The sequence below is a fragment of the Eschscholzia californica genome, unplaced genomic scaffold, assembly GCF_041429995.1.
Source record: "Eschscholzia californica isolate CP2 unplaced genomic scaffold, dmEscCali1.0.p SCAF_1, whole genome shotgun sequence".
Classification (NCBI taxonomy): domain Eukaryota; kingdom Viridiplantae; phylum Streptophyta; class Magnoliopsida; order Ranunculales; family Papaveraceae; genus Eschscholzia; species Eschscholzia californica.
Window position 1 is genome coordinate 6554312 of NW_028238198.1, and position 19216 is coordinate 6573527.

The 19216-nt window shown below is 38.4% G+C and overlaps 1 protein-coding gene and 1 long non-coding RNA gene across 2 annotated transcripts; one reads left to right on the forward strand and one right to left on the reverse strand.

Moving 5' to 3' along the window:
* Positions 1–1687: 1687 nt before the first annotated feature.
* Positions 1688–10631, forward strand: LOC147563649 (endoglucanase 8-like). The gene is made up of 7 exons (XM_086639320.1): positions 1688–2069; positions 2159–2566; positions 2655–2747; positions 2948–3109; positions 9514–9625; positions 9744–9907; positions 10109–10631. Exons 1-7 carry the CDS (start codon positions 1827–1829, stop codon positions 10436–10438), a joined length of 1512 nt encoding a protein of 503 aa, XP_086495446.1. The 5' UTR covers positions 1688–1826; the 3' UTR covers positions 10439–10631.
* On the reverse strand, positions 5693–8359 carry LOC147563650 (uncharacterized). Its single transcript, XR_015224955.1, has 3 exons — positions 8036–8359; positions 6824–6998; positions 5693–6028 (listed from the first exon to the last, which is right to left on the reverse strand). It is a non-coding gene; the product is annotated as an uncharacterized LOC147563650 (long non-coding RNA).
* Positions 10632–19216: the final 8585 nt, after the last annotated feature.

Sequence of the window (19216 nt, forward strand, 5' to 3'; positions counted from 1 at the left end):
ATTTTTCTACAACCTAATAATCATCACTATCATTTTATGCTGGGGAAGAGAAATATCATCATAAGTTTAGATAGGGGCTTTCTAGGGATTTCACCAATTCCATGGCCTATTTTTCGAAAGTTGGGAATGTTTGTTTGTTGTGTAGCAACAACAACCAAGAATGATATTAAAGGAGAAGAGAGATCTCGAGCGGTGGGTCCTAAACCGACACACATGTGCCAAGTGTGAATCGGTGAAAGCGGTGCTCGGTCCCACACAAAAAAGTAGTAAATGCTTTATCACTTCATCCCATGTCCCACCCCATAAAGTGCCTTATCCCCCTCACATGAACCTCAACCCGGTCGGACCACCTTAACTCGAGTTGGGGTCTATATAGACTAAAATTTGATGCATAAGAAATTGATGAGTTTCAATTTGTTAATTTAAAGGAATAGATTTGGGTTAATTTATCATGATACTAAGTTAAGTTGATACACTAGGACAAACATAATAAAAGATTGATAACATGGTAAGAAAAGTTTTAAAGGGGCCGTTTATAAGGTTGGAGTTGTCTCCCTCCAAGGCAAATTTTAGAAGAATGCATAAGGGATTAAGGGAAAGTGGTGTCTTCAACACTCGCAGAAGGCATCTTTGAAACTTCATACAAGAATGACATTTTGATTTTATTACCATCACGGCGAGTACTTTACCTTCCATACTTTTTTAGGGTTATTAAGACATCATTCTCGGCTATTTAGTGATAATAAGACTACAATACCAAAATGAAAATATGTATGTCGTTGACCCTCATTCTCAATTTTCCGTTAAATATCATTTAAGTGGTTCACATATCAACCACATGCGTAACTTCTGACAAAAATGTCCTTCACAAGATATTTAAATTTAAACATTATATTCTTGATTGCAAAAACCAATTTGGCAATACGTAGAAAGGACTTAGACATTATATTATTGGTTGTTAGTTCGCCATTCTCCCATGTGATACTATTTTTACATGTCCCTTCACGTGTGGCGTCCAGTTTTTTTTTTTTGGTTGACACGAAACACGTGTGCCTTTTTTTCAGCTGATATTAAATTTTTGGTTGCTACATCGCCCTTCTCCCATGTGAGACTATTATTAGGTAGAATTGCCAGTTAAAATGACACATGTGTGGTTTGAAGTTAGTCTGAAATTCACAACTACCAAAACTAATTGTTTATCGATGTTATGAACCATTGTTATATAATAAGGGAAGACCAAAGATGATGTCTTTTTTAGAATAAACCATCATTTGTAATGGGTAAGACTACATCTCCTAAATTTATCTCTAAAAGTTGAGATTATATTTATCAAATAATTGAAATTATAATTGCTAATTTTTTTTTAAATTGACTAAGATCACGCCTCTCAGAATTAATTTTAAAAATTGAGATCTTAGGGCTATCTGCACTCACTGAATACGAATTATACCCTCATGTGGTCGTATTGTATATTCACGGTCTCTCTTGTTTAATTACTCACTACATTACTTGTCTCAAGCCCTATTAGGCTCAGCCAAAAATAATCACAACCCAAAAACTAACCCCTTATATCAGTAGATCCATTATGCGAACTAAACCAGCTAGTAAAGCAAGTCCTATTCTGATTTTACATAGAAGACCGAGTCCACCAATCACTGTAAGCCACGTGTCACGCCCATTCGTCTCACAGTTTATTATTGAGAATCCAAAGCCAACAATCGTCTAGTCTCACTCTCACTCTGCCACTATATATAGACTTCACTAAACCATCCTCTCTCTCTCTCTCTCAACCTTCTTCCTCACTTTCCCACTTTCTCTCTCTAGAAATGGCGCCAAACCCACTCCTCCTCTCTTCTTCTCCGGCGTCATTTCTCTCTCTAAAATTCCTCCTCATTTTCTTCCTACTCACAATTCACCATCGTCCGTCATACGCCACCAGCCACAACTACGGTGATGCTTTAAGAAAAAGTATTCTCTTCTTTGAAGGTCAACGGTCAGGTAAACTTCCACCAGATCAACGACTAAAATGGCGTCGAGATTCAGCACTCAACGATGGATCAGCCGCTGGTGTAAGATTTCATCATCCATCACCATTACACTAAAAAATTACCCCCCTAAACTAACTGAACTCAACTAACGGCGTTTAAATTTTTCACAGGTAGATTTAACGGGAGGTTATTACGATGCTGGTGATAACGTTAAATTCGGTTTCCCAATGGCTTTTACAGCGACGTTACTTTCATGGAGTATAATTGATTTTGGTAAAAATATGGGACCTGAACTAAAAAACGCCATTAAAGCCGTTAAATGGGTAACAGATTATCTGTTAAAAGTAACGGCAGTTAAAGGTACCGTTTATGTTCAAGTAGGCAATGCTTTTTCAGATCATAATTGTTGGGAACGACCTGAAGATATGGATACATCTAGAGCCGTTTATAAAATTGATGGGTCCCATCCTGGATCTGACGTGGCTGGTGAAACAGCCGCTGCTTTAGCTGCTGCTTCAATCGTATTTCGTAAACGTGATCCTAAATACTCTCGTTTACTACTTGCCAGAGCTATTTCTGTACGTCACAATTACACTAAATCATTCCCTCCAAGTTTTAAATATCTCATGAGAAATTCAATTTCTAATATCTCGTGTGGTTTTTTAGGTGTTTGAGTTTGCTGATAAACACAGAGGTGCATATAGTGGTAGTTTAAGATACGCAGTTTGTCCATTTTATTGCGACGTTAGTGGGTACCAGGTAAATTATAAGACATTTCAGCGAATCAGATCTGAAATCTGACTCACTATTTTGGATTGGTTTTGGGATAATTTAATTTAGTCTAGAGTGAAATTGATTATTCTATCACTTTTTTTATGTTGAAATGTGTGATAATATTGACTATTGCTTGATATCTGTGAACTGGGGTTGAAATATTAAAAAAAATGTATTTTGAGCAGGATGAACTGCTTTGGGGGGCGGTTTGGTTACATAAGGCGTCAAGAAGGCGGGAATATAGAGAGTATATAGTGAGAAACGAGCAAGTATTGGGTGCTTCAGAAAGTATTAATGAATTCGGTTGGGACAACAAGCATGCTGGTATTAACGTCCTCATTTCCAAGGTAATCCGCCATAACTTTTATACTAGTAAATTTTTCCGTATAGTTAGAAGTACAACCCAAAATATTTCAACTAATATAAGAAAAATATTGTTTCCACCCTGTTTCTTTTTCTATTTTTCCCTCTTACTGCTTAATTTTAAGGTGTTTTTGTACGTTAAATGATCAAAACATAGTCCTTATTTTCTATCCATTAAGACAAACAATATCAATGAAATACTAGAAAAGAGGGTGGAAGTCAGCCGAAATTCGAGGTTTATGTCCCAACCCATTAACGGGGTGTAAGAGGGGATTGCGCCCATCCTACCCGATTTGACCCTTTTTTTTTCGCCTTCTTCTACGTCGGTTGAAGTACAATTGACAACGAAATTTTGTCCAAAAAGTTTGGGTGGAAATAACCTGATAATAAATAGTCTTTTGAAGAAAATAAAATAGATTATCTATGCTAACCATCAAGGTACACTTTTGAGCTAGTCCTCTAGCATTCCTTAGGTTGTCTTTTTGTGTTTTTCTCCCTTATTATTTGACCGTTAAACTACCGTTTTAAAGTGGGTCCTTTGAAAATGACACAATTACCCTCATCAACGTTCTTATTTCAGAAGTGGGTCCATTTCAATCTAACGGCCCTATATCTATCAGAAAATTTTGATGAAAGACCCAAAATTTGGGCCCAAATACAAAAAAAACCCAACCGGGATTATTAACCCACCCAAAACCCAATAATCAACTAATATCTCAAATCAAACCCAAATACGCATCCCTATGCTCAATCCGGACCCAACTCGTATCTCTAAGACTTTATTTATTTTCATATTCCCTCTTTTGCCCTCTTATATATATGTAACCTAAATCAACACCCTCTCACTCTTTAAAAACCAAATCTCTCTATCTCTCTCTCTCTCTCTCTAATTTTTTTTCCAGCTTTCCCTCTCTCTACATTTCCAGCTTCATCATCTTCAAGCATCAACTTCATCGTTTTCAACCATCAACTTCATCATCTTCAACCCTCTTCATTATCTCTTTCTCTCTCTAAATTTTTTCCAGATTTCTGTCTCTACATAAACCTAAACCCTCTTCAAGAACATTCATTATCTTTCTTTATTTTCAATCATCTTCAGTCATTATCTTCATCATCTTCAATCATCATCTTCAATCATCATCTCCAGTCATCATCTTTTTCGTTTGAGCGACCTTCATCATCTTCTTCGTTTGAGCAACCTTCATCATCTTTTATCTTCAATCATCATCTTCTTTAATGGAGGTTAAAAAAACATCAAATCTGTTTTCATGGTGTTTTCATAATTTTGTAGAGAGCTAAATATATAGATTTGTAGATCTACTTATTTGAAGCTCCATTGGTGAGGTTGTTCTTGATTTTAGGGTATTTTCATGGTGTTTTCATTGTTGTTCCGTACAGATTTGTTAATATTAGCAACCACTTCTCGTTTTGTAAGCAACATTTTACAGTTTGTCTAAACATTTTACGGGATGTGTTAACACTATTCCGTACAGTTATGTTAACAGTAGCAACTGGTTCTCGTTTTGTTAAAAACACTTTACAATTTGTGTTAACAATTTAAAGGATGTGTGAACATTTTGAAAAATGTTCAGCACAATTTTGTATTAAAGATGTTCAGATCAGTCTAATGTTTTCTAAGCATTTTAAGCAGTGTCAAAACATTTGTTAAATTGCAAAGCAGAATTCAATTTAAAATACCTACACTTCTCCGCTGATGAGAGAACTTTTGATTTTGAAACGGGCATACTCCGTCGTTGTGTAACATTTCCGAATTTGCCTTAACATTTGTTAAATTGTCTGGCCACTACCCAAACAAACTAAGCATTCCGTATAATGTTGTGACATTCATCTATATGTTGTAACAACACTCTTGGATGCCATTCGACAGAAGATTATGAACAAGATGACAAAGCACGGAGACGCCGCTATTGGATGGAATACATTTCTTTGCCCCTCCATTAATGATGTTAAGGATGGGAAATTCAAAGTTGCCGAGACGTGAGTTACGTCGAGGCAGGCCCACTTATTTTTTAAGTTTATTCCACTCCACGTCATTCCGTCAATCTTGGTACTCTTACATGCTCTTGCCGGTGTTTGCAAGTAGACATTCTGAAAAATGTTGAATGAATGGATTGTGCCTTCATATATTTTCTTAAACAAAAATGATATTTATTTCTCTTAATCATATAATGTTATCAACATTCCTCAAAATGTCTATATATCTTTGGTTGTGTCTTTACATTTTGTTTATTTCTTTACACATTCCGAAAGATGTTGAAAGAATGGATACTTACTTGGTTAACTATTCTTTTGTAGATTTCTTTTTCATCCAAAACAAAGGCAACACTGTAGATTACATTCATAATAATGTTAGAACATTATCGATTGTGGCTTCATATATTTTCTTAAACAAAAATGATATTTATATAGAGTTTGAATCATATAAGGTTAGCAACATGGCCAGCATTTTGTCGACATTCTCTAACATGTCTATACATCTTTGGTTGTGTCTTCACATTTTGTTTACTTCCTCAGACAAACTATTTATTGTCTATGCATCTCATATATTTTGAAGAACAAAAATAATATATTAAACAAATGTACTCCATATTCTTTCAACATCAAGATCCTACAGCAAACAAAAACAGTACTCTTTCATAAAAAAAAACAAAAACAGTACAATACCATACAAAATAATTTACAATCATTTTTTGTTTGTCCTCTAAGCAAAATTGAAGTCGTTGCGGGTTTACGAATGTGAACATAACACCGTTTCTCAAAAACAACTTCACTATTGCTTAGAACTTCTTTCCCCAAAGCACAAAATATCAACCACACTTTCAATTCAGGTTTAATCTCCACAATCTTGTGTTTTCCTTCAATATTGATGACACCGCCCGATGCTTCAAAAACACAGTAATACATATGTTAGTATTTCTATATATTACTAACAAACACTGTAAGACTTATGCAAACAATCTGTAAAATGTCATACCACCACCACTAATGTACAAATATATTCTGAAATGGATGAAGATTAGGTAACTTGCATGCTACATTATACATAATGCTTGAGGAACAATTTCTACAATTCCTAAACATTCTTGAAAATGTTCTAACATTATCAATAATGCTTTAACATTATTCGAATTGTTTGAGGAATAATTGTTGTTAATACCTTGCACCCCTAAATATTATTTAAAATGCTAGAACACTGCCAATAATGCGAGATCATTTTGCAAATTGTGTACAAAAAAAAAAAACTGATGCCACTAGTTTCCATAACTATACACAGAACCCTAGGAATAATGCAAGCCACATTTTCCAAAATGCCAGGACACTGCCAATAATGCGAAAACATTATATGAAATGCTAGATCACAATCAATAATGAGATAACATTTTCAAAAATCTGATGCCACTGTTTTCCACAAATTTTAACTTTTTTCACAGAACCTTATATCATTTCGTATGCATTCCTAAACGTTATGCAAAATGTTTGAAAATTACATACAATGCCGAACATTATGCAAAATGTTTGAGAAACATCTTATGTCATTTCATATGCAGTCCTAAACATTCTTCAAAATGCCAAAACACATACATTAATGCAGGAACATTCATGAAACATACTCCAAAATATTTTGAAATTATGTAAAATGCTTAAACATAGTTTGAAATGTTTAGAGAATATCTTACCTTGGTCTGTGATTTAGTCACCTTTAATATTTTTTTGCCTTTTTTACTAGGCCCTGCAGTTGTTGTCTCTTCACTAGCCCTCTTTCTAGGGCTAGCTCTTTGTACAGGCTGTTGTTTTGTTGTTGCTGCTTCTTCTTTTTTCATTGTTGTTGTTTTCACCATCTTTTTAAATGTTCTTCACAAAATGATATGTTTGTAAGAGACCTCAAAATGTTGATAGCAAAACCAAAATGTTTCTACACAATCCAAAATGTCAACAACATATCAATTTTTACTCAGTAAAAACCACTAAATGTATAACATAAACCAAAATGTCTGCAACATTGACTAATAACATCACTGTAATAATCAAGTAAAACCCCCAAAAATTATAAGCAAAGTACTAAATGTCTTAACGTAACCCTAATTTCTGGAACACAATCCAAAATGTTAAAACAAACCATTCATTTCATCAACATTCCAGAGAACAAAAACTGGACTTACAAACACAAACCCCCAAATGGTAAAACATAAACAAAGTAATAATGAAGTAAAACCCCCAAAAATCATAAACAAAGTACTAAATGTCTCAACATAACCCTAATTTTTTAACACAACCCAAAATGTTAAAACAAACCCGTAATTTCATCAACAAACCAAACCTAAAAACTTGACGAAGAACCATAAACCCCAAAATTAGCTACTGTAAAGATGCATGATTCAGAATCTCAAAAACAAAATCCAAAAATTTTAAATCATAAACCAAAATGTCGTCAACATTAACGAAGAACATAAAGTCGAAAACAGAAAATGAGAATTTTAAAACAAACTATTCATTTCATCAACAAACACAAACACCCAAAAATCGAAAACAAAGTACTAAATGTCTCCACAGAAACTTAATTTTCTGATCACAACTCAAAATGTTACAATAAACCTAATCTAGAAACTTGATGAAGACCCATAAACCCCAAAATTACCTTCTGTGAAGATGCATGCTTCCGAAATCACAAACAAAATTCATAAATATTTTATCACAAACCAAAATGTCGACAACAATCACGAAGAACAACAACTTAAGAGCAAGTTAAACCCCAAAAATCAAGATCAAAGTACTAAATCTGAAAGACAAAACCCTAATTTTTTTAAAACAACCCAAAATGTTCAAACAACCCTAAAACTTGACCAACAACAGAGAGAGGAAGAAGATTTAGAGGAAGAACAGAGACGTACCTGTGTGTTAAACTCTGACGAACATGTGGGTGAAACTCTTTCCAACGGAAAATAAGGGTCTGTTGATGCTCGAAGAAGAGAGAGAAGAAGCAGATTTGTTGAAACGATTTTGAACAGAAAATGAGAAGATTAAGATGCCTTTGAAGGATTAAGAGAGAGAGAAAGTGGATGTTTTCAAACGTTAGAGAGAGAGAGAGAGAAAATGGAGACGAACCTAGAGCTTTTCACTGGATGCTTTGAAACGTTAGAGAGAGAGAGAGAGAGAAAAAAAAATGGAGAAGAAGGAGCGTTTGAGTGTTTGAGTGAGAGAAGAGGAGGTGGTGCAGAAGAGAGAGAAAATATTTGCTTTTAAGTGTCACTTCTGGCTGACTCAAGTCATGTGGGTAAGAGAGGGTAATTAATGCTTTTTTGGGGAAATGGAGAGAGAGATAGAAATAGGCAGGAAATGGAGGAGGGACACAAGAGGTAAGGCTAATGTTTTAAGAGGTTAGTAATGTCTTTTCATCTTTTGGGTTTTTTTTTAGATATTATTCCGGGTTGGGTTTTGTTTAGTATTTTGGGCCCAATTTTGGGCTTTAGAATTTTCCTCTCTATCTATCACCCATTCAATTAAGAGTTAGAAGAATCAGAAACCATAGAACCTGACAAGTGATTATTATTGCCCATAAGTTGAGAGAAATAGAACCTTTGACTTTACCGGTCCGTCTTTTTCTTGGGGCCGCATCTTGAAGTGGGTCCTGGTCTGAACCTAAAGCATGTGGCCCCTGTGAGAATATGCAGAAGATAGAGATATCTAGAGAGAGAGAAGGGGTGAATGAGATGTGACAACTGGATCACCATTGGGCTTTTTGAGCCCATATTTTCTCTCTCTAGCTTTTTAACATTCTGGGAATGGTAACCACATGGTGTACACCGTGTCAAACTACACTTCACATATTTTGCTGAGCTGTTTATTCTGTCCAATCAGAAATGGACATTTAAGTCAAACTTTAATCTTACTCACCATGTGATGACAGTTCAATCTTTTTTCTGTAAAGGTATTCCGTACTGACATTAAGTACTGATTCGGTGCTCCGTATTTAAAATCCAACATCTTACTTTAAAATTCAACTAAATTACATAAAAACACATAAACTACTATATTATTCTATCTCTGTGTATACATGACAAAATTCCCTTATTATTCTATTCTACCACCTCATGGGAAACCACTAAGCTGCCATTTTGGCCTAGATTCTCCGTCTCATTTCACATTATATTCGTATATCTTAACATATTTGGCCTAACAGTGAAGAAGCGAAATGTATCTTTTAGACTCTACTATTTAGACTTGGATCGGTTTTCGCTTTTATTCGAGCTCTCTCTTTTTGGGGGTTTCTCATTTTTTCAATCGTCTGAGACAGATGAATAATGTACTTGTTATTAAAGCCAACTATACATATTGTGATTCTAAATAATGGTTGTTTCTTTGATTATAGGAAGTCTTAATGGGAAAGTCACCATATTTCAAATCTTTCCAACAAAATGCTGATAGCTTTATATGTTCACTAGTGCCTGGATTATCTCAATCACAAGTTCAATATTCTCCTGGTACAAGTTTTTGGATCTAATGGCTGTCAATAAAGTTGTATATTTATTAACTTTCCACCGGTTGTACGACATAATCGTCTCTAACTTTTTCTTCTTTTTGTGTGTGACATTGAAAAAGGTGGACTAATATTCAAAGCTGGATCAAGTAACATGCAGCATGTAACGTCGTTATCTTTCCTACTTCTAGCTTACTCTAATTATCTAAGCCACGCCAATAAGGTTGTGCCATGTGGACAGACGTCAGTCTCTGCTACTCAGTTAAGACGATTGGCTAAACGTCAGGTAACGAATCTGGTCAATCCGTATTAGAACCATCATGTTAATCTAATCTTAGTTTTAACGGTCAGATTTACTTGTAGTTAAATATATCAGAATATTCAAACTTTTAAGTTGGGCCCAGAAGTTTTATTGTCACCTAATCCTCTATAGGACATTAAGTTGGGCCCAGAATATCTGACTTATTTATTTCTTTTTTGGTTGCAGGTTGATTACATTCTTGGGGATAATCCAATGAAGATGTCGTACATGGTCGGGTATGGTCCGAGGTACCCATTACACATTCACCATCGTGGCAGTTCTCTTCCATCGGTTCAGGCCCACCCAGCGCGGATTGGATGTAAAGCAGGGTCCCGCTACTTTCTTAGCCCAAATCCAAATCCAAATTTGCTAGTTGGCGCCGTTGTTGGTGGGCCTAATCTTTCAGATGCATTTCCGGATTCAAGACCATTTTTTCAAGAATCAGAGCCCACAACTTACATTAATGCACCATTAGTGGGCGTACTTGGTTATTTTTGGGCTCACCCAAATTGTTAACAACATTGTAATAGAGATAGTGGTCCGCAATAGGCACCATTATGCATTGTAGTAAGAATTTCGTATATAATTCTTGTTCAATGAGTTGAAAACTTTTATGTAACAGATGATCTTGTCGTCTTGATAAAAATGAAAGAGTAGAGAGAAGACAAGGAAGTCTAATTACCAATAATATAACATTTAAGTTCATAATTACTTTTAGGTTCGATGTAACAAACATAATAAGGTACTTCTATAAGAAAATCACAATATAAGGTACTAAAACGAGGCAAAAACAGACATGGTTTAGGTTCAAAGAGAGAGAGGCAAGTCTTATATGTAATAGGAACGTTATTGTTTTTTTTTTGTTGAAAGGGAATGTTATTGTGATAAAATGTAATATATATGGTCCTCAATATTCAACCAACAAAAACAAGTCGTTAATATGTTGACAAATGCTGTTGAGTTAATTATTACAAAAATATGATATGTGAATATACTTATAACGGTATTGGTGTTACGGTGTAGTTGTTAGACTCCCGCTCTACATACCGAAGGTCCTAATTCGTTTCCCGTTTAAATGAAAATCTATAATTTATTAAAATTTAAGCGTTGTTATAAATAAAGTAGAGATATAAATAAATGGACTCTCATGCGTCATAAGTTGTCTTAAGAGTCTTTATATAACTAAGTTGTCTTAAGAGTCTTTATATAACTCGTAGGACCCAAGATGTCTTTGAGAGGGTAGATAATGAGTTTATACAGTTCATGAAGTAATGTATTCATGATGTATTAACATCATGTAATGACTCTGGAGTGCATATTACAAAAAGATCTTAATTCTATTTTGATCCTTAAAATTTGTCATGATGTCTTTCAATTCTACCTTCATGGCATTTTTGTAACTAATTTATTTACGCCCAACTCACCTCCACTTTATCCTTCTCTTTCCATCACACCACCTTCTTGAACCTATCAAGCTCGCAAGCAAAAGGTCATTGGCCAACGACTTTCTATCGGCGACCTTCATTATTTTAAGCTCATTCTTCCACCACCTTCTTTATCTCATTATCTTCTCTTTCAACCTCTTCCTCCCTCTTTATCTCTCCCTTCCTATAATCCTCTCTCTGTTCTGACGAAGGATTTTCCCCTTTGTCGAAACAGAAGGAGGGTTGGAGGGAGAGAAGACGAAAGAAAGAGAGAAAGAAAGAACGAAAGAAAGAAAGGGGGAATATGGTGGTGGAGGTGGTGGAAGAAGTGCGTTAAAAAAAATAAAAAAAAGGATGAAAGTCGGCAATAGAAAGTCGTCGGATGGTGGCTTTCTCCCGACGAACTTTTTAGGTTGAAGAAGGTGAATGGAGGAAAGAGAAGGATGAAGTGGCGATGAGTTAAACAAAATACATAATTACAAAAGTGTCATAAAGGTAGAATTAGAAGGCGTGATGAGATTAGGTGACAATTCGGACTTCCAGACACAATTGAAGACCAAATCTGCCAATTGGTCACAACTTGGAGACTAAACAGAAATGAGAGATTTTATAGGCAATGCCTAAAGTTGTTATAGGCAATCTCGCTAAAGGCAATCTCTAGTTTGGTTAAAGACAATCTCTAGTTTGGTTAAAGGCAATGGGTGCTTAAGAGGCAATGCCTCAACCAATGTTCGACCTAACGGGTCACCGACTGTCGGAGGGAGACGATCGGCGACCTTGACTAATTTTTTTTTCTTTCTTTCTCTCTTCTTCCTTCCTTCTCCATCTTCTTCTTCATTAGAATTTCATTCTAATTTCTGTATTCATTGGTTCATTGACGTTCGTAATGGACATCCAGGGTAAGTTTTTGATATTTTAGGATCTTATGTTTTTATGTGAATTGATTGAGTTGGAAAATTTTGGAATCTAGGAATTGGTATTAGGGTTTTGATGTTTTGGGATCTGTTTATACATTTAGAAAAATGGAAAGTTTGTACCACTACTCCATTAGATTAACTTGAGAAATCACGTCTATTGTTTCTTTGGGCTATTTATCTCATTTGACTTGGACTCTTCAATGTTTAATAATGTAATTCTTACACCGAAGAAAGAAGAAGAAGACAACTTTGATCATTGTCTTTAACCAAATTTGGCCATAATAAATTGACCAAGTCAAGCTTGCAAATTACATTGCCTATAACAACTTTAGGCGTTGCCTATAAAATCTCCCAACAGAAATAACCCTTAAAAAAGAAGAAAAACTTTCTTTATAAGTTTTCAAATCAAATTTAGAAATCAAAAGAACTATTTGAATTTTATGAGAAATGATCCAATATTTTGCAAAAAAATAGAAATGAAATACAATGACAAACCAAAAAGAACATACAAAAAATAAAGGAAATCATTCCCAGGTTGGAATCTGTTAAGTTTTCTTATGTGAACAGGAAATTTAATCAAGTTGCAGACAGATTGGCAAAGTGGGCAAGGAAGAGGAATAAAACGCAGACATAGAAGAATATCCCTTATTTTATTTCAAATATGTACTGTAATAGAATTCTTGTTGTTTAATATCATTTTATCTATTCAACAAAAAAAAAAAATGTTAGATCGACCGATTTTGATTGAAACACCATCATTCTAGCGGAGATTGTTTGAAAGTGAGATTTTTCAGTTAATTAAAAGACTAAAACAAATGTCTAAACTCAATTATCGGTATATCTTCAAATCTCCATTCAATTAAAATCTAAAAAACATAATTTGATTAGTTTATTGTTTTTTTTTTGAGCAAAAATAATTTTTCAAAAATAATCAAAATAATCTGTCTTTGAGTAGAAGAAAAGTAAACCACAAGCGAAAGATCAAAGACAAACTAAACCGACAGTTAACTGAAATGACTAAATCTAAAAAGATCAATCTTGAAGGGTTAAAGCGACATGCGCTGATTATGAGCCTCCGTATTACAAGTTCTTGGTGTGTAGATGATGTCCATACACCGAGATCGTAGCCGCCCACGCATGGTCGAAACCAAGTTGGATAAACGCCATGGAACACACTAGTTATCGTTGAATAGAAACCCAACTGCTGAAGATGAGTCGCTTTCCAGAATAAATACGTCATGTCCTAGGGTTTATGCCAAATCTGACCCTAGCGAGAATTCCTTTACTTCATTATGGAGCGGCGAAAGCGCCGGAAACCTTCTCGATAAAACCCTATTGTATCGCCGTAATGGTTTCGACTTAAGGCAGCTACTGATGCCTCTGATTCTTTGAAAGACCCGTCCGCATTGATTTTAATCAACGACAGATGAGGGGGTAGCCACTGCTGGATCTGCACTGAAGAGTTAGACGAACCAGAAATAACTGGTGGAGAAGATAGATTTACCTCATTCTTAATAAGCCACCAACATCGTTGTAGATCCAAACTCTTGGAGTTGAACATCAGGTTATTTCTCATCTTCCACCCGTTCCACAAAGTATATACCAACCAAGATTCATTACTGTTATGTCTATTAATTAACAAATCTTTTATATTCTCTCAAGGATAAAGGATCAAACCCTAGATCTAGTAATTTTCTATTCCTCAACCCTAGATTAGTTTATTGTTGTCACGTATAATTTCGCCTCAAGGGTGGTTAGTAATTAATTAACTACTAGAATGTGTATTAGTCTTAAGAATTATTTTTATACTTGTTCATCTAAATTTAAGAGTCAACTAATAGATCCGTTTGAAAATCTAAGGTTAGTTTATTACAATAAGAAATGGCAAATATAAGCATATGGATCTAATTGAGGCACAATTATCAATTATACAACACATGCATTCTTGCTGCCCGTGGCAGTGCCAATGTAATTTGCCCTCTTGTTAGTTAAAATTAATAAGCATTTTCACATAGATAAATCTGCGCCTATTAAACAGAATGCCTATAAAAGTTACTGCATGGAACTTTCTCACTCTGCATCTACCCGGTGTCACGTGCATATTGTTGAGCATGCATATGACGTGACGAGTGCTAGGAGCACGTACGAGCATATAGGCCGTAGGGCCGAATACGAGGTCGAGATAGGGCAAGAGTGCCAAGCAAGCTTCCTTAGGCCATGCACGGGGACATCCGTGGCATTCAAGACTTTGTCAAGGATACGAAGGGTCATTTGGACGAGAGTATGCCTGGTTAAAAGGATTGATGTTTCCTTGTGGAAATAGGCAAAACAAGAAGTTTGCACCTTAGGAGGGGGTGGTCTCCCTTCCTCATATGCATCCAGCATATGTCAAGACCTCGTGGATGGGAGCTCGCCCATCCTTAGCATGGTATGCACGAAAGTGAGCATCCTCGTGGCGCAACCCATGAGGCCGGCCTAGCGTATGCGAGAGAAGCATATTGCACGGGTTCCCTTGTCATAGGAAATGGCTCGGGACAGTACCTGGAGATAGGTTACTGCGGGTTCCTTTGGAAAAGGTGTTGCATGTTCTCATGCCATGGCGAGGCGTGCGTCGTGCTAGCATATTCCATAAGGAGGATTGAGCTATTCAAGGGGCCAAGCCTTGATGTGCTATGTTGGGCATGAGGTAGCTTATTAGAGATGGATGCTCCTATGCCCAATGTCCGGATGGTAAGCCGAGATATAAGGTGCCGGATGCTTGAGACTGGATGGCAAGATCCGCATATGCGGCTTGGTGTGCTCCGCACATATGTTGGTATCCTTTATAGTGGGCGAGAGTCTATGACTCAAGGAAGCGTTATACGGGACGGCTCGAGCTATGCTCGTAGGTTGGGACGCGTTGGTGTCATGCCGCATTATTGGTCGGGAACCAAGATGACTTGATAGTCGAGATGCTCCGAATATGTTCGGGAAGGCTGGCTATGTGTTAGGAGGGAATACATAGCGCCGCACGGTACGTTAGGATTTGATATTCCGCACTATCGACCCGTGTCTTTGAGCATAATATGCCGGGTCGACCTAACGGGACAAAAAGGCCGTGACAATTGGTATCAGAGCCTGAAGAGGTGCAGGCTAGAGATATATTAGTGCTCTGATCCCATATGAGAATTGTGATCAGAGTCCGAGTGACATGCTAGAGTATTGTGCTCTGATCCTAGATGAGAAATGGATGTCAGAGCCTGAGCAGCAGGATGAAGATGCACGAGTGAAGATGTATTGCATCCTGATACCCATTTAACAATTGGTATAATAGCCTAGTGGATAGGCAAGCGTGTATATTGCTCTGGTCCTTGTGATGGATGGACTTAGAGCTCGTTAGCTTACGAGATATGTTCCAAGAGCCTAGTTATAGTGGCAAATGGATATGTTTTGGAAGCTTGATGAGACAAGCGCGAAGTTATGCCTAAGAACATGTGGTATGTTTGGAAGCATACTTCTAGAGCCTGGAGGGCAGGTTTAAGAGTTGGTATCTATGCTCGAAGAGTGTGACGAAGAGCTTAGTGATTCTCCCACTATGGTATGTGGTATACTGGAGTGTGTTTGAAGAGCAGCGTTGAGAGCATGATTCCAAGAGATGGCTTTCAGAGTGAGATGCATTCAAGGTGATAGGGTCTCTGAAGCTGTGATACAGGATGGGACCTTTGTCGAGGGATGCATGGTGCATAAGACGACGAGAGTTCCGATGGAAGGAATAGGCCGTGTGCACGGATGCTACGGTGGTAGCTATACTTGGGTCTATGTTCCTTTGAGATGAAGGACATATGCGAGATATGAGATGGAACCGTATTGGCACAAGAAGTCATGTGCAAGCTGTAAGAGTTCAGTGTGACTTGGTGCGCAAGAAGGTACCATATATACTTGAGTCCTTTAGAGGTAAGGACAAGTGCAGAGATGGGATGAACCGAGAATGGCACGGTGAGTCGCGTGCGAGCTTAGTGCAGTAATGCTCAATACGATTTGGTGCGCATTGGGTACATCATATGTTAGAGTCCTTTGAGGTGGACAACATGATTGGTATGAAGTGTACCAAGATGGCAAGTAGAGTCAGGCTGAGAGCTTGTGGTAAGCTAGTCTGAGTAAGCTTGTTGGATTGACATCCAAGAGTGGAGCTATGTTGATCCGAGTGATACTTGAGCGTTAGAGCAGGGTATGGCAACAAGGTGTTGAAGGATACTCTCTTATGCTTAAGCCGAAGGTAGCATCGAGTGACTTGTGATGTTGTGAGTTCAAGCTTCTTACAGAAGACAGAGGTCAAGAGTAAGATAGATGGACAGAGTACATCGTTGGGCAAGTTGGTGCTAGATCAAGTTGTGCTTATGTGGTATAAGTGCATTTGAGTTCCAAAGAGAATGGACTCACTTGAGATGAGACATGGATATGCTAGCACGTTTGTGTGTGGTATGTCGCATGAGTGCTATAAGCCGAAACCAACATTGAAGCTTATGGACATATTGGTGTGAAGTCTATGGAGACAGATTCACGAGACCAAGTGAAGTACTGATGGTAGTTGGAACCGAGTTCAAGCCGTCAAGTAATATGAGGGTCGTTGTATCTGAAGTAGATCGGCCCATGTTTGAGTTATGCATTGGAGGTAAGTTGGAACCGAGTTCAAGCCTACAGTGTGCAATGAGTACGTGGTGACTAAGAAGAGATCAGCTCACGTTTGGGATTTCAGGATGGTGTGTCGTGGTGACATTAAGCATCGTCCAGTTCTGGTGATAGTTGGAACCAAGTTCAGATCGTCAGAGACATATGACAACGTCGAGTTTGCAATTGAGTTGTAAGCCGTATGGTGCTGCATGAGATGTGTTGGAACTTATGCGGTGGTACGTTCGGATGTGTTCAAGAGGGACACGAGCCTACCAAGATGCTCGGGTTAAGGAGCATCGCCAATGATTAAATGGCAAGTGTGTGTCTGGATGTAGTCAGGAGGACGTTCTCAAGAGTATGCCAATGGTGGATGGTTTGGTACCATGTAATTCTCGCGGAGAGAAGTTACCGTGCTCGTTTAGTGGACATCGAAGGCAACACGACAATTTCCCGAGGAAGGGATGGCACGGATGATGCCGAGCGCAAGTGGCGCAAGCGCGGAGGCGCACAAGCAGAGGCTTGTTTGAGTTGCACAGAGGTGCAGGTGCAGAGGCACAATCGAGGCAAGGGTCATCGAGAGAGGGGCGACATTGCGAAGAGTTCAAGTGACATACACTCAAGGGTACAAGTAGTGGATACGTAGGTACTAGAGTGCACTTGATGTTGGGGACAGTGGTCGAAACGAGGGTCTCAATGAACAAGCAAACCAAGGAGTCAGAACGTGGAGTACATGGGTACGTTGGGTCTGATCCAGAGGGGAGTGACATTGAAGACGAGTTGCTTTGCGATGGCAACATTGCAGGCACATGGCAAGACGCAGTGGCGTCGAGATGCTAACTCGAGGTGAAGCCGAGGAGGTGAGGTACCTGAGTTCGAGGAGCGGCGGAGGCTGCAAGGAAGATTGAGTTAACCCGGAGGGGGAACCTGCGCGACGAGACTGCGTAGTTGAGTTCGCACGGAGGTGCGGTCTGCCGAAGGCATGAAGGTGCAGTGGTAGCATCGGAGTGGAGGCAGAAGATTGAAGTACTCCAAACTTAGTCGACGAGGACGTCGACATTACAAGTGGGGGAGTATGTCACGTGCATATTGTTGAGCATGCATATGACGTGACGAGTGCTAGGAGCACGTACGAGCATATAGGCCGTAGGGCCGAATACGAGGTCGAGATAGGGCAAGAGTGCCAAGCAAGCTTCCTTAGGCCATGCACGGGGACATCCGTGGCATTCAAGACTTTGTCAAGGATACGAAGGGTCATTTGGACGAGAGTATGCCTGGTTAAAAGGATTGATGTTTCCTTGTGGAAATAGGCAAAACAAGAAGTTTGCATCTTAGGAGGCGGTGGTCTCCCTTCCTCATATGCATCCAGCATATGTCAAGACCTCGTGGATGGGAGCTCGCCCATCCTTAGCATGGTATGCACGAAAGTGAGCATCCTCGTGGCGCAACCCATGAGGCCGGCCTAGCGTATGCGAGAGAAGCATATTGCACGGGTTCCCTTGTCATAGGAAATGGCTCGGGACAGTACCTGGAGATAGGTTACTGCGGGTTCCTTTGGAAAAGGTGTTGCATGTTCTCATGCCATGGCGAGGCGTGCGTCGTGCTAGCATATTCCATAAGGAGGATTGAGCTATTCAAGGGGTCAAGCCTTGATGTGCTATGTTGGGCATGAGGTAGCTTATTAGAGATGGATGCTCCTATGCCCAATGTCCGGATGGTAAGCCGAGATATAAGGTGCCGGATGCTTGAGACTGGATGGCAAGATCCGCATATGCGGCTTGGTGTGCTCCGCACATATGTTGGTATCCTTTATAGTGGGCGAGAGTCTATGACTCAAGGAAGCGTTATACGGGACGGCTCGAGCTATGCTCGTAGGTTGGGACGCGTTGGTGTCATGCCGCATTATTGGTCGGGAACCAAGATGACTTGATAGTCGAGATGCTCCGAATATGTTCGGGAAGGCTGGCTATGTGTTAGGAGGGAATACATAGCGCCGCACGGTACGTTAGGATTTGATATTCCGCACTATCGACCCGTGTCTTTGAGCATAATATGCCGGGTCGACCTAACGGGACAAAAAGGCCGTGACACCGGGACACGTCATCCGTCAGCAGGGAGAAGTGTGGGAAACACTATGTCCTAAACTCTTAATTTTGCAGACTAAAGTCCATAATTCGCTAATAATTTGTCTATATATTTAGTTTCTCAAGTAAAAATCCTGATCCTCAACGAAAAAAGAGTAACAATCCTGTTTTATCGTAATTTGTCATATATTTACTACGATTGCCATTTCTTTGAAAATACCG

Bases quoted from the DNA above. Each gene is read 5' to 3' on its own strand.
- LOC147563649 (XM_086639320.1), top strand. From the start codon at position 1,827: ATGGCGCCAAACCCACTCCTCCTCTCTTCTTCTCCGGCGTCATTTCTC. The intron at 2,748-2,947 runs GTAAATTATAAG...TATTTTGAGCAG, and splicing joins GCGACGTTAGTGGGTACCAG to GATGAACTGCTTTGGGGGGC. The intron at 9,908-10,108 runs GTAACGAATCTG...TTTTGGTTGCAG, and splicing joins GACGATTGGCTAAACGTCAG to GTTGATTACATTCTTGGGGA.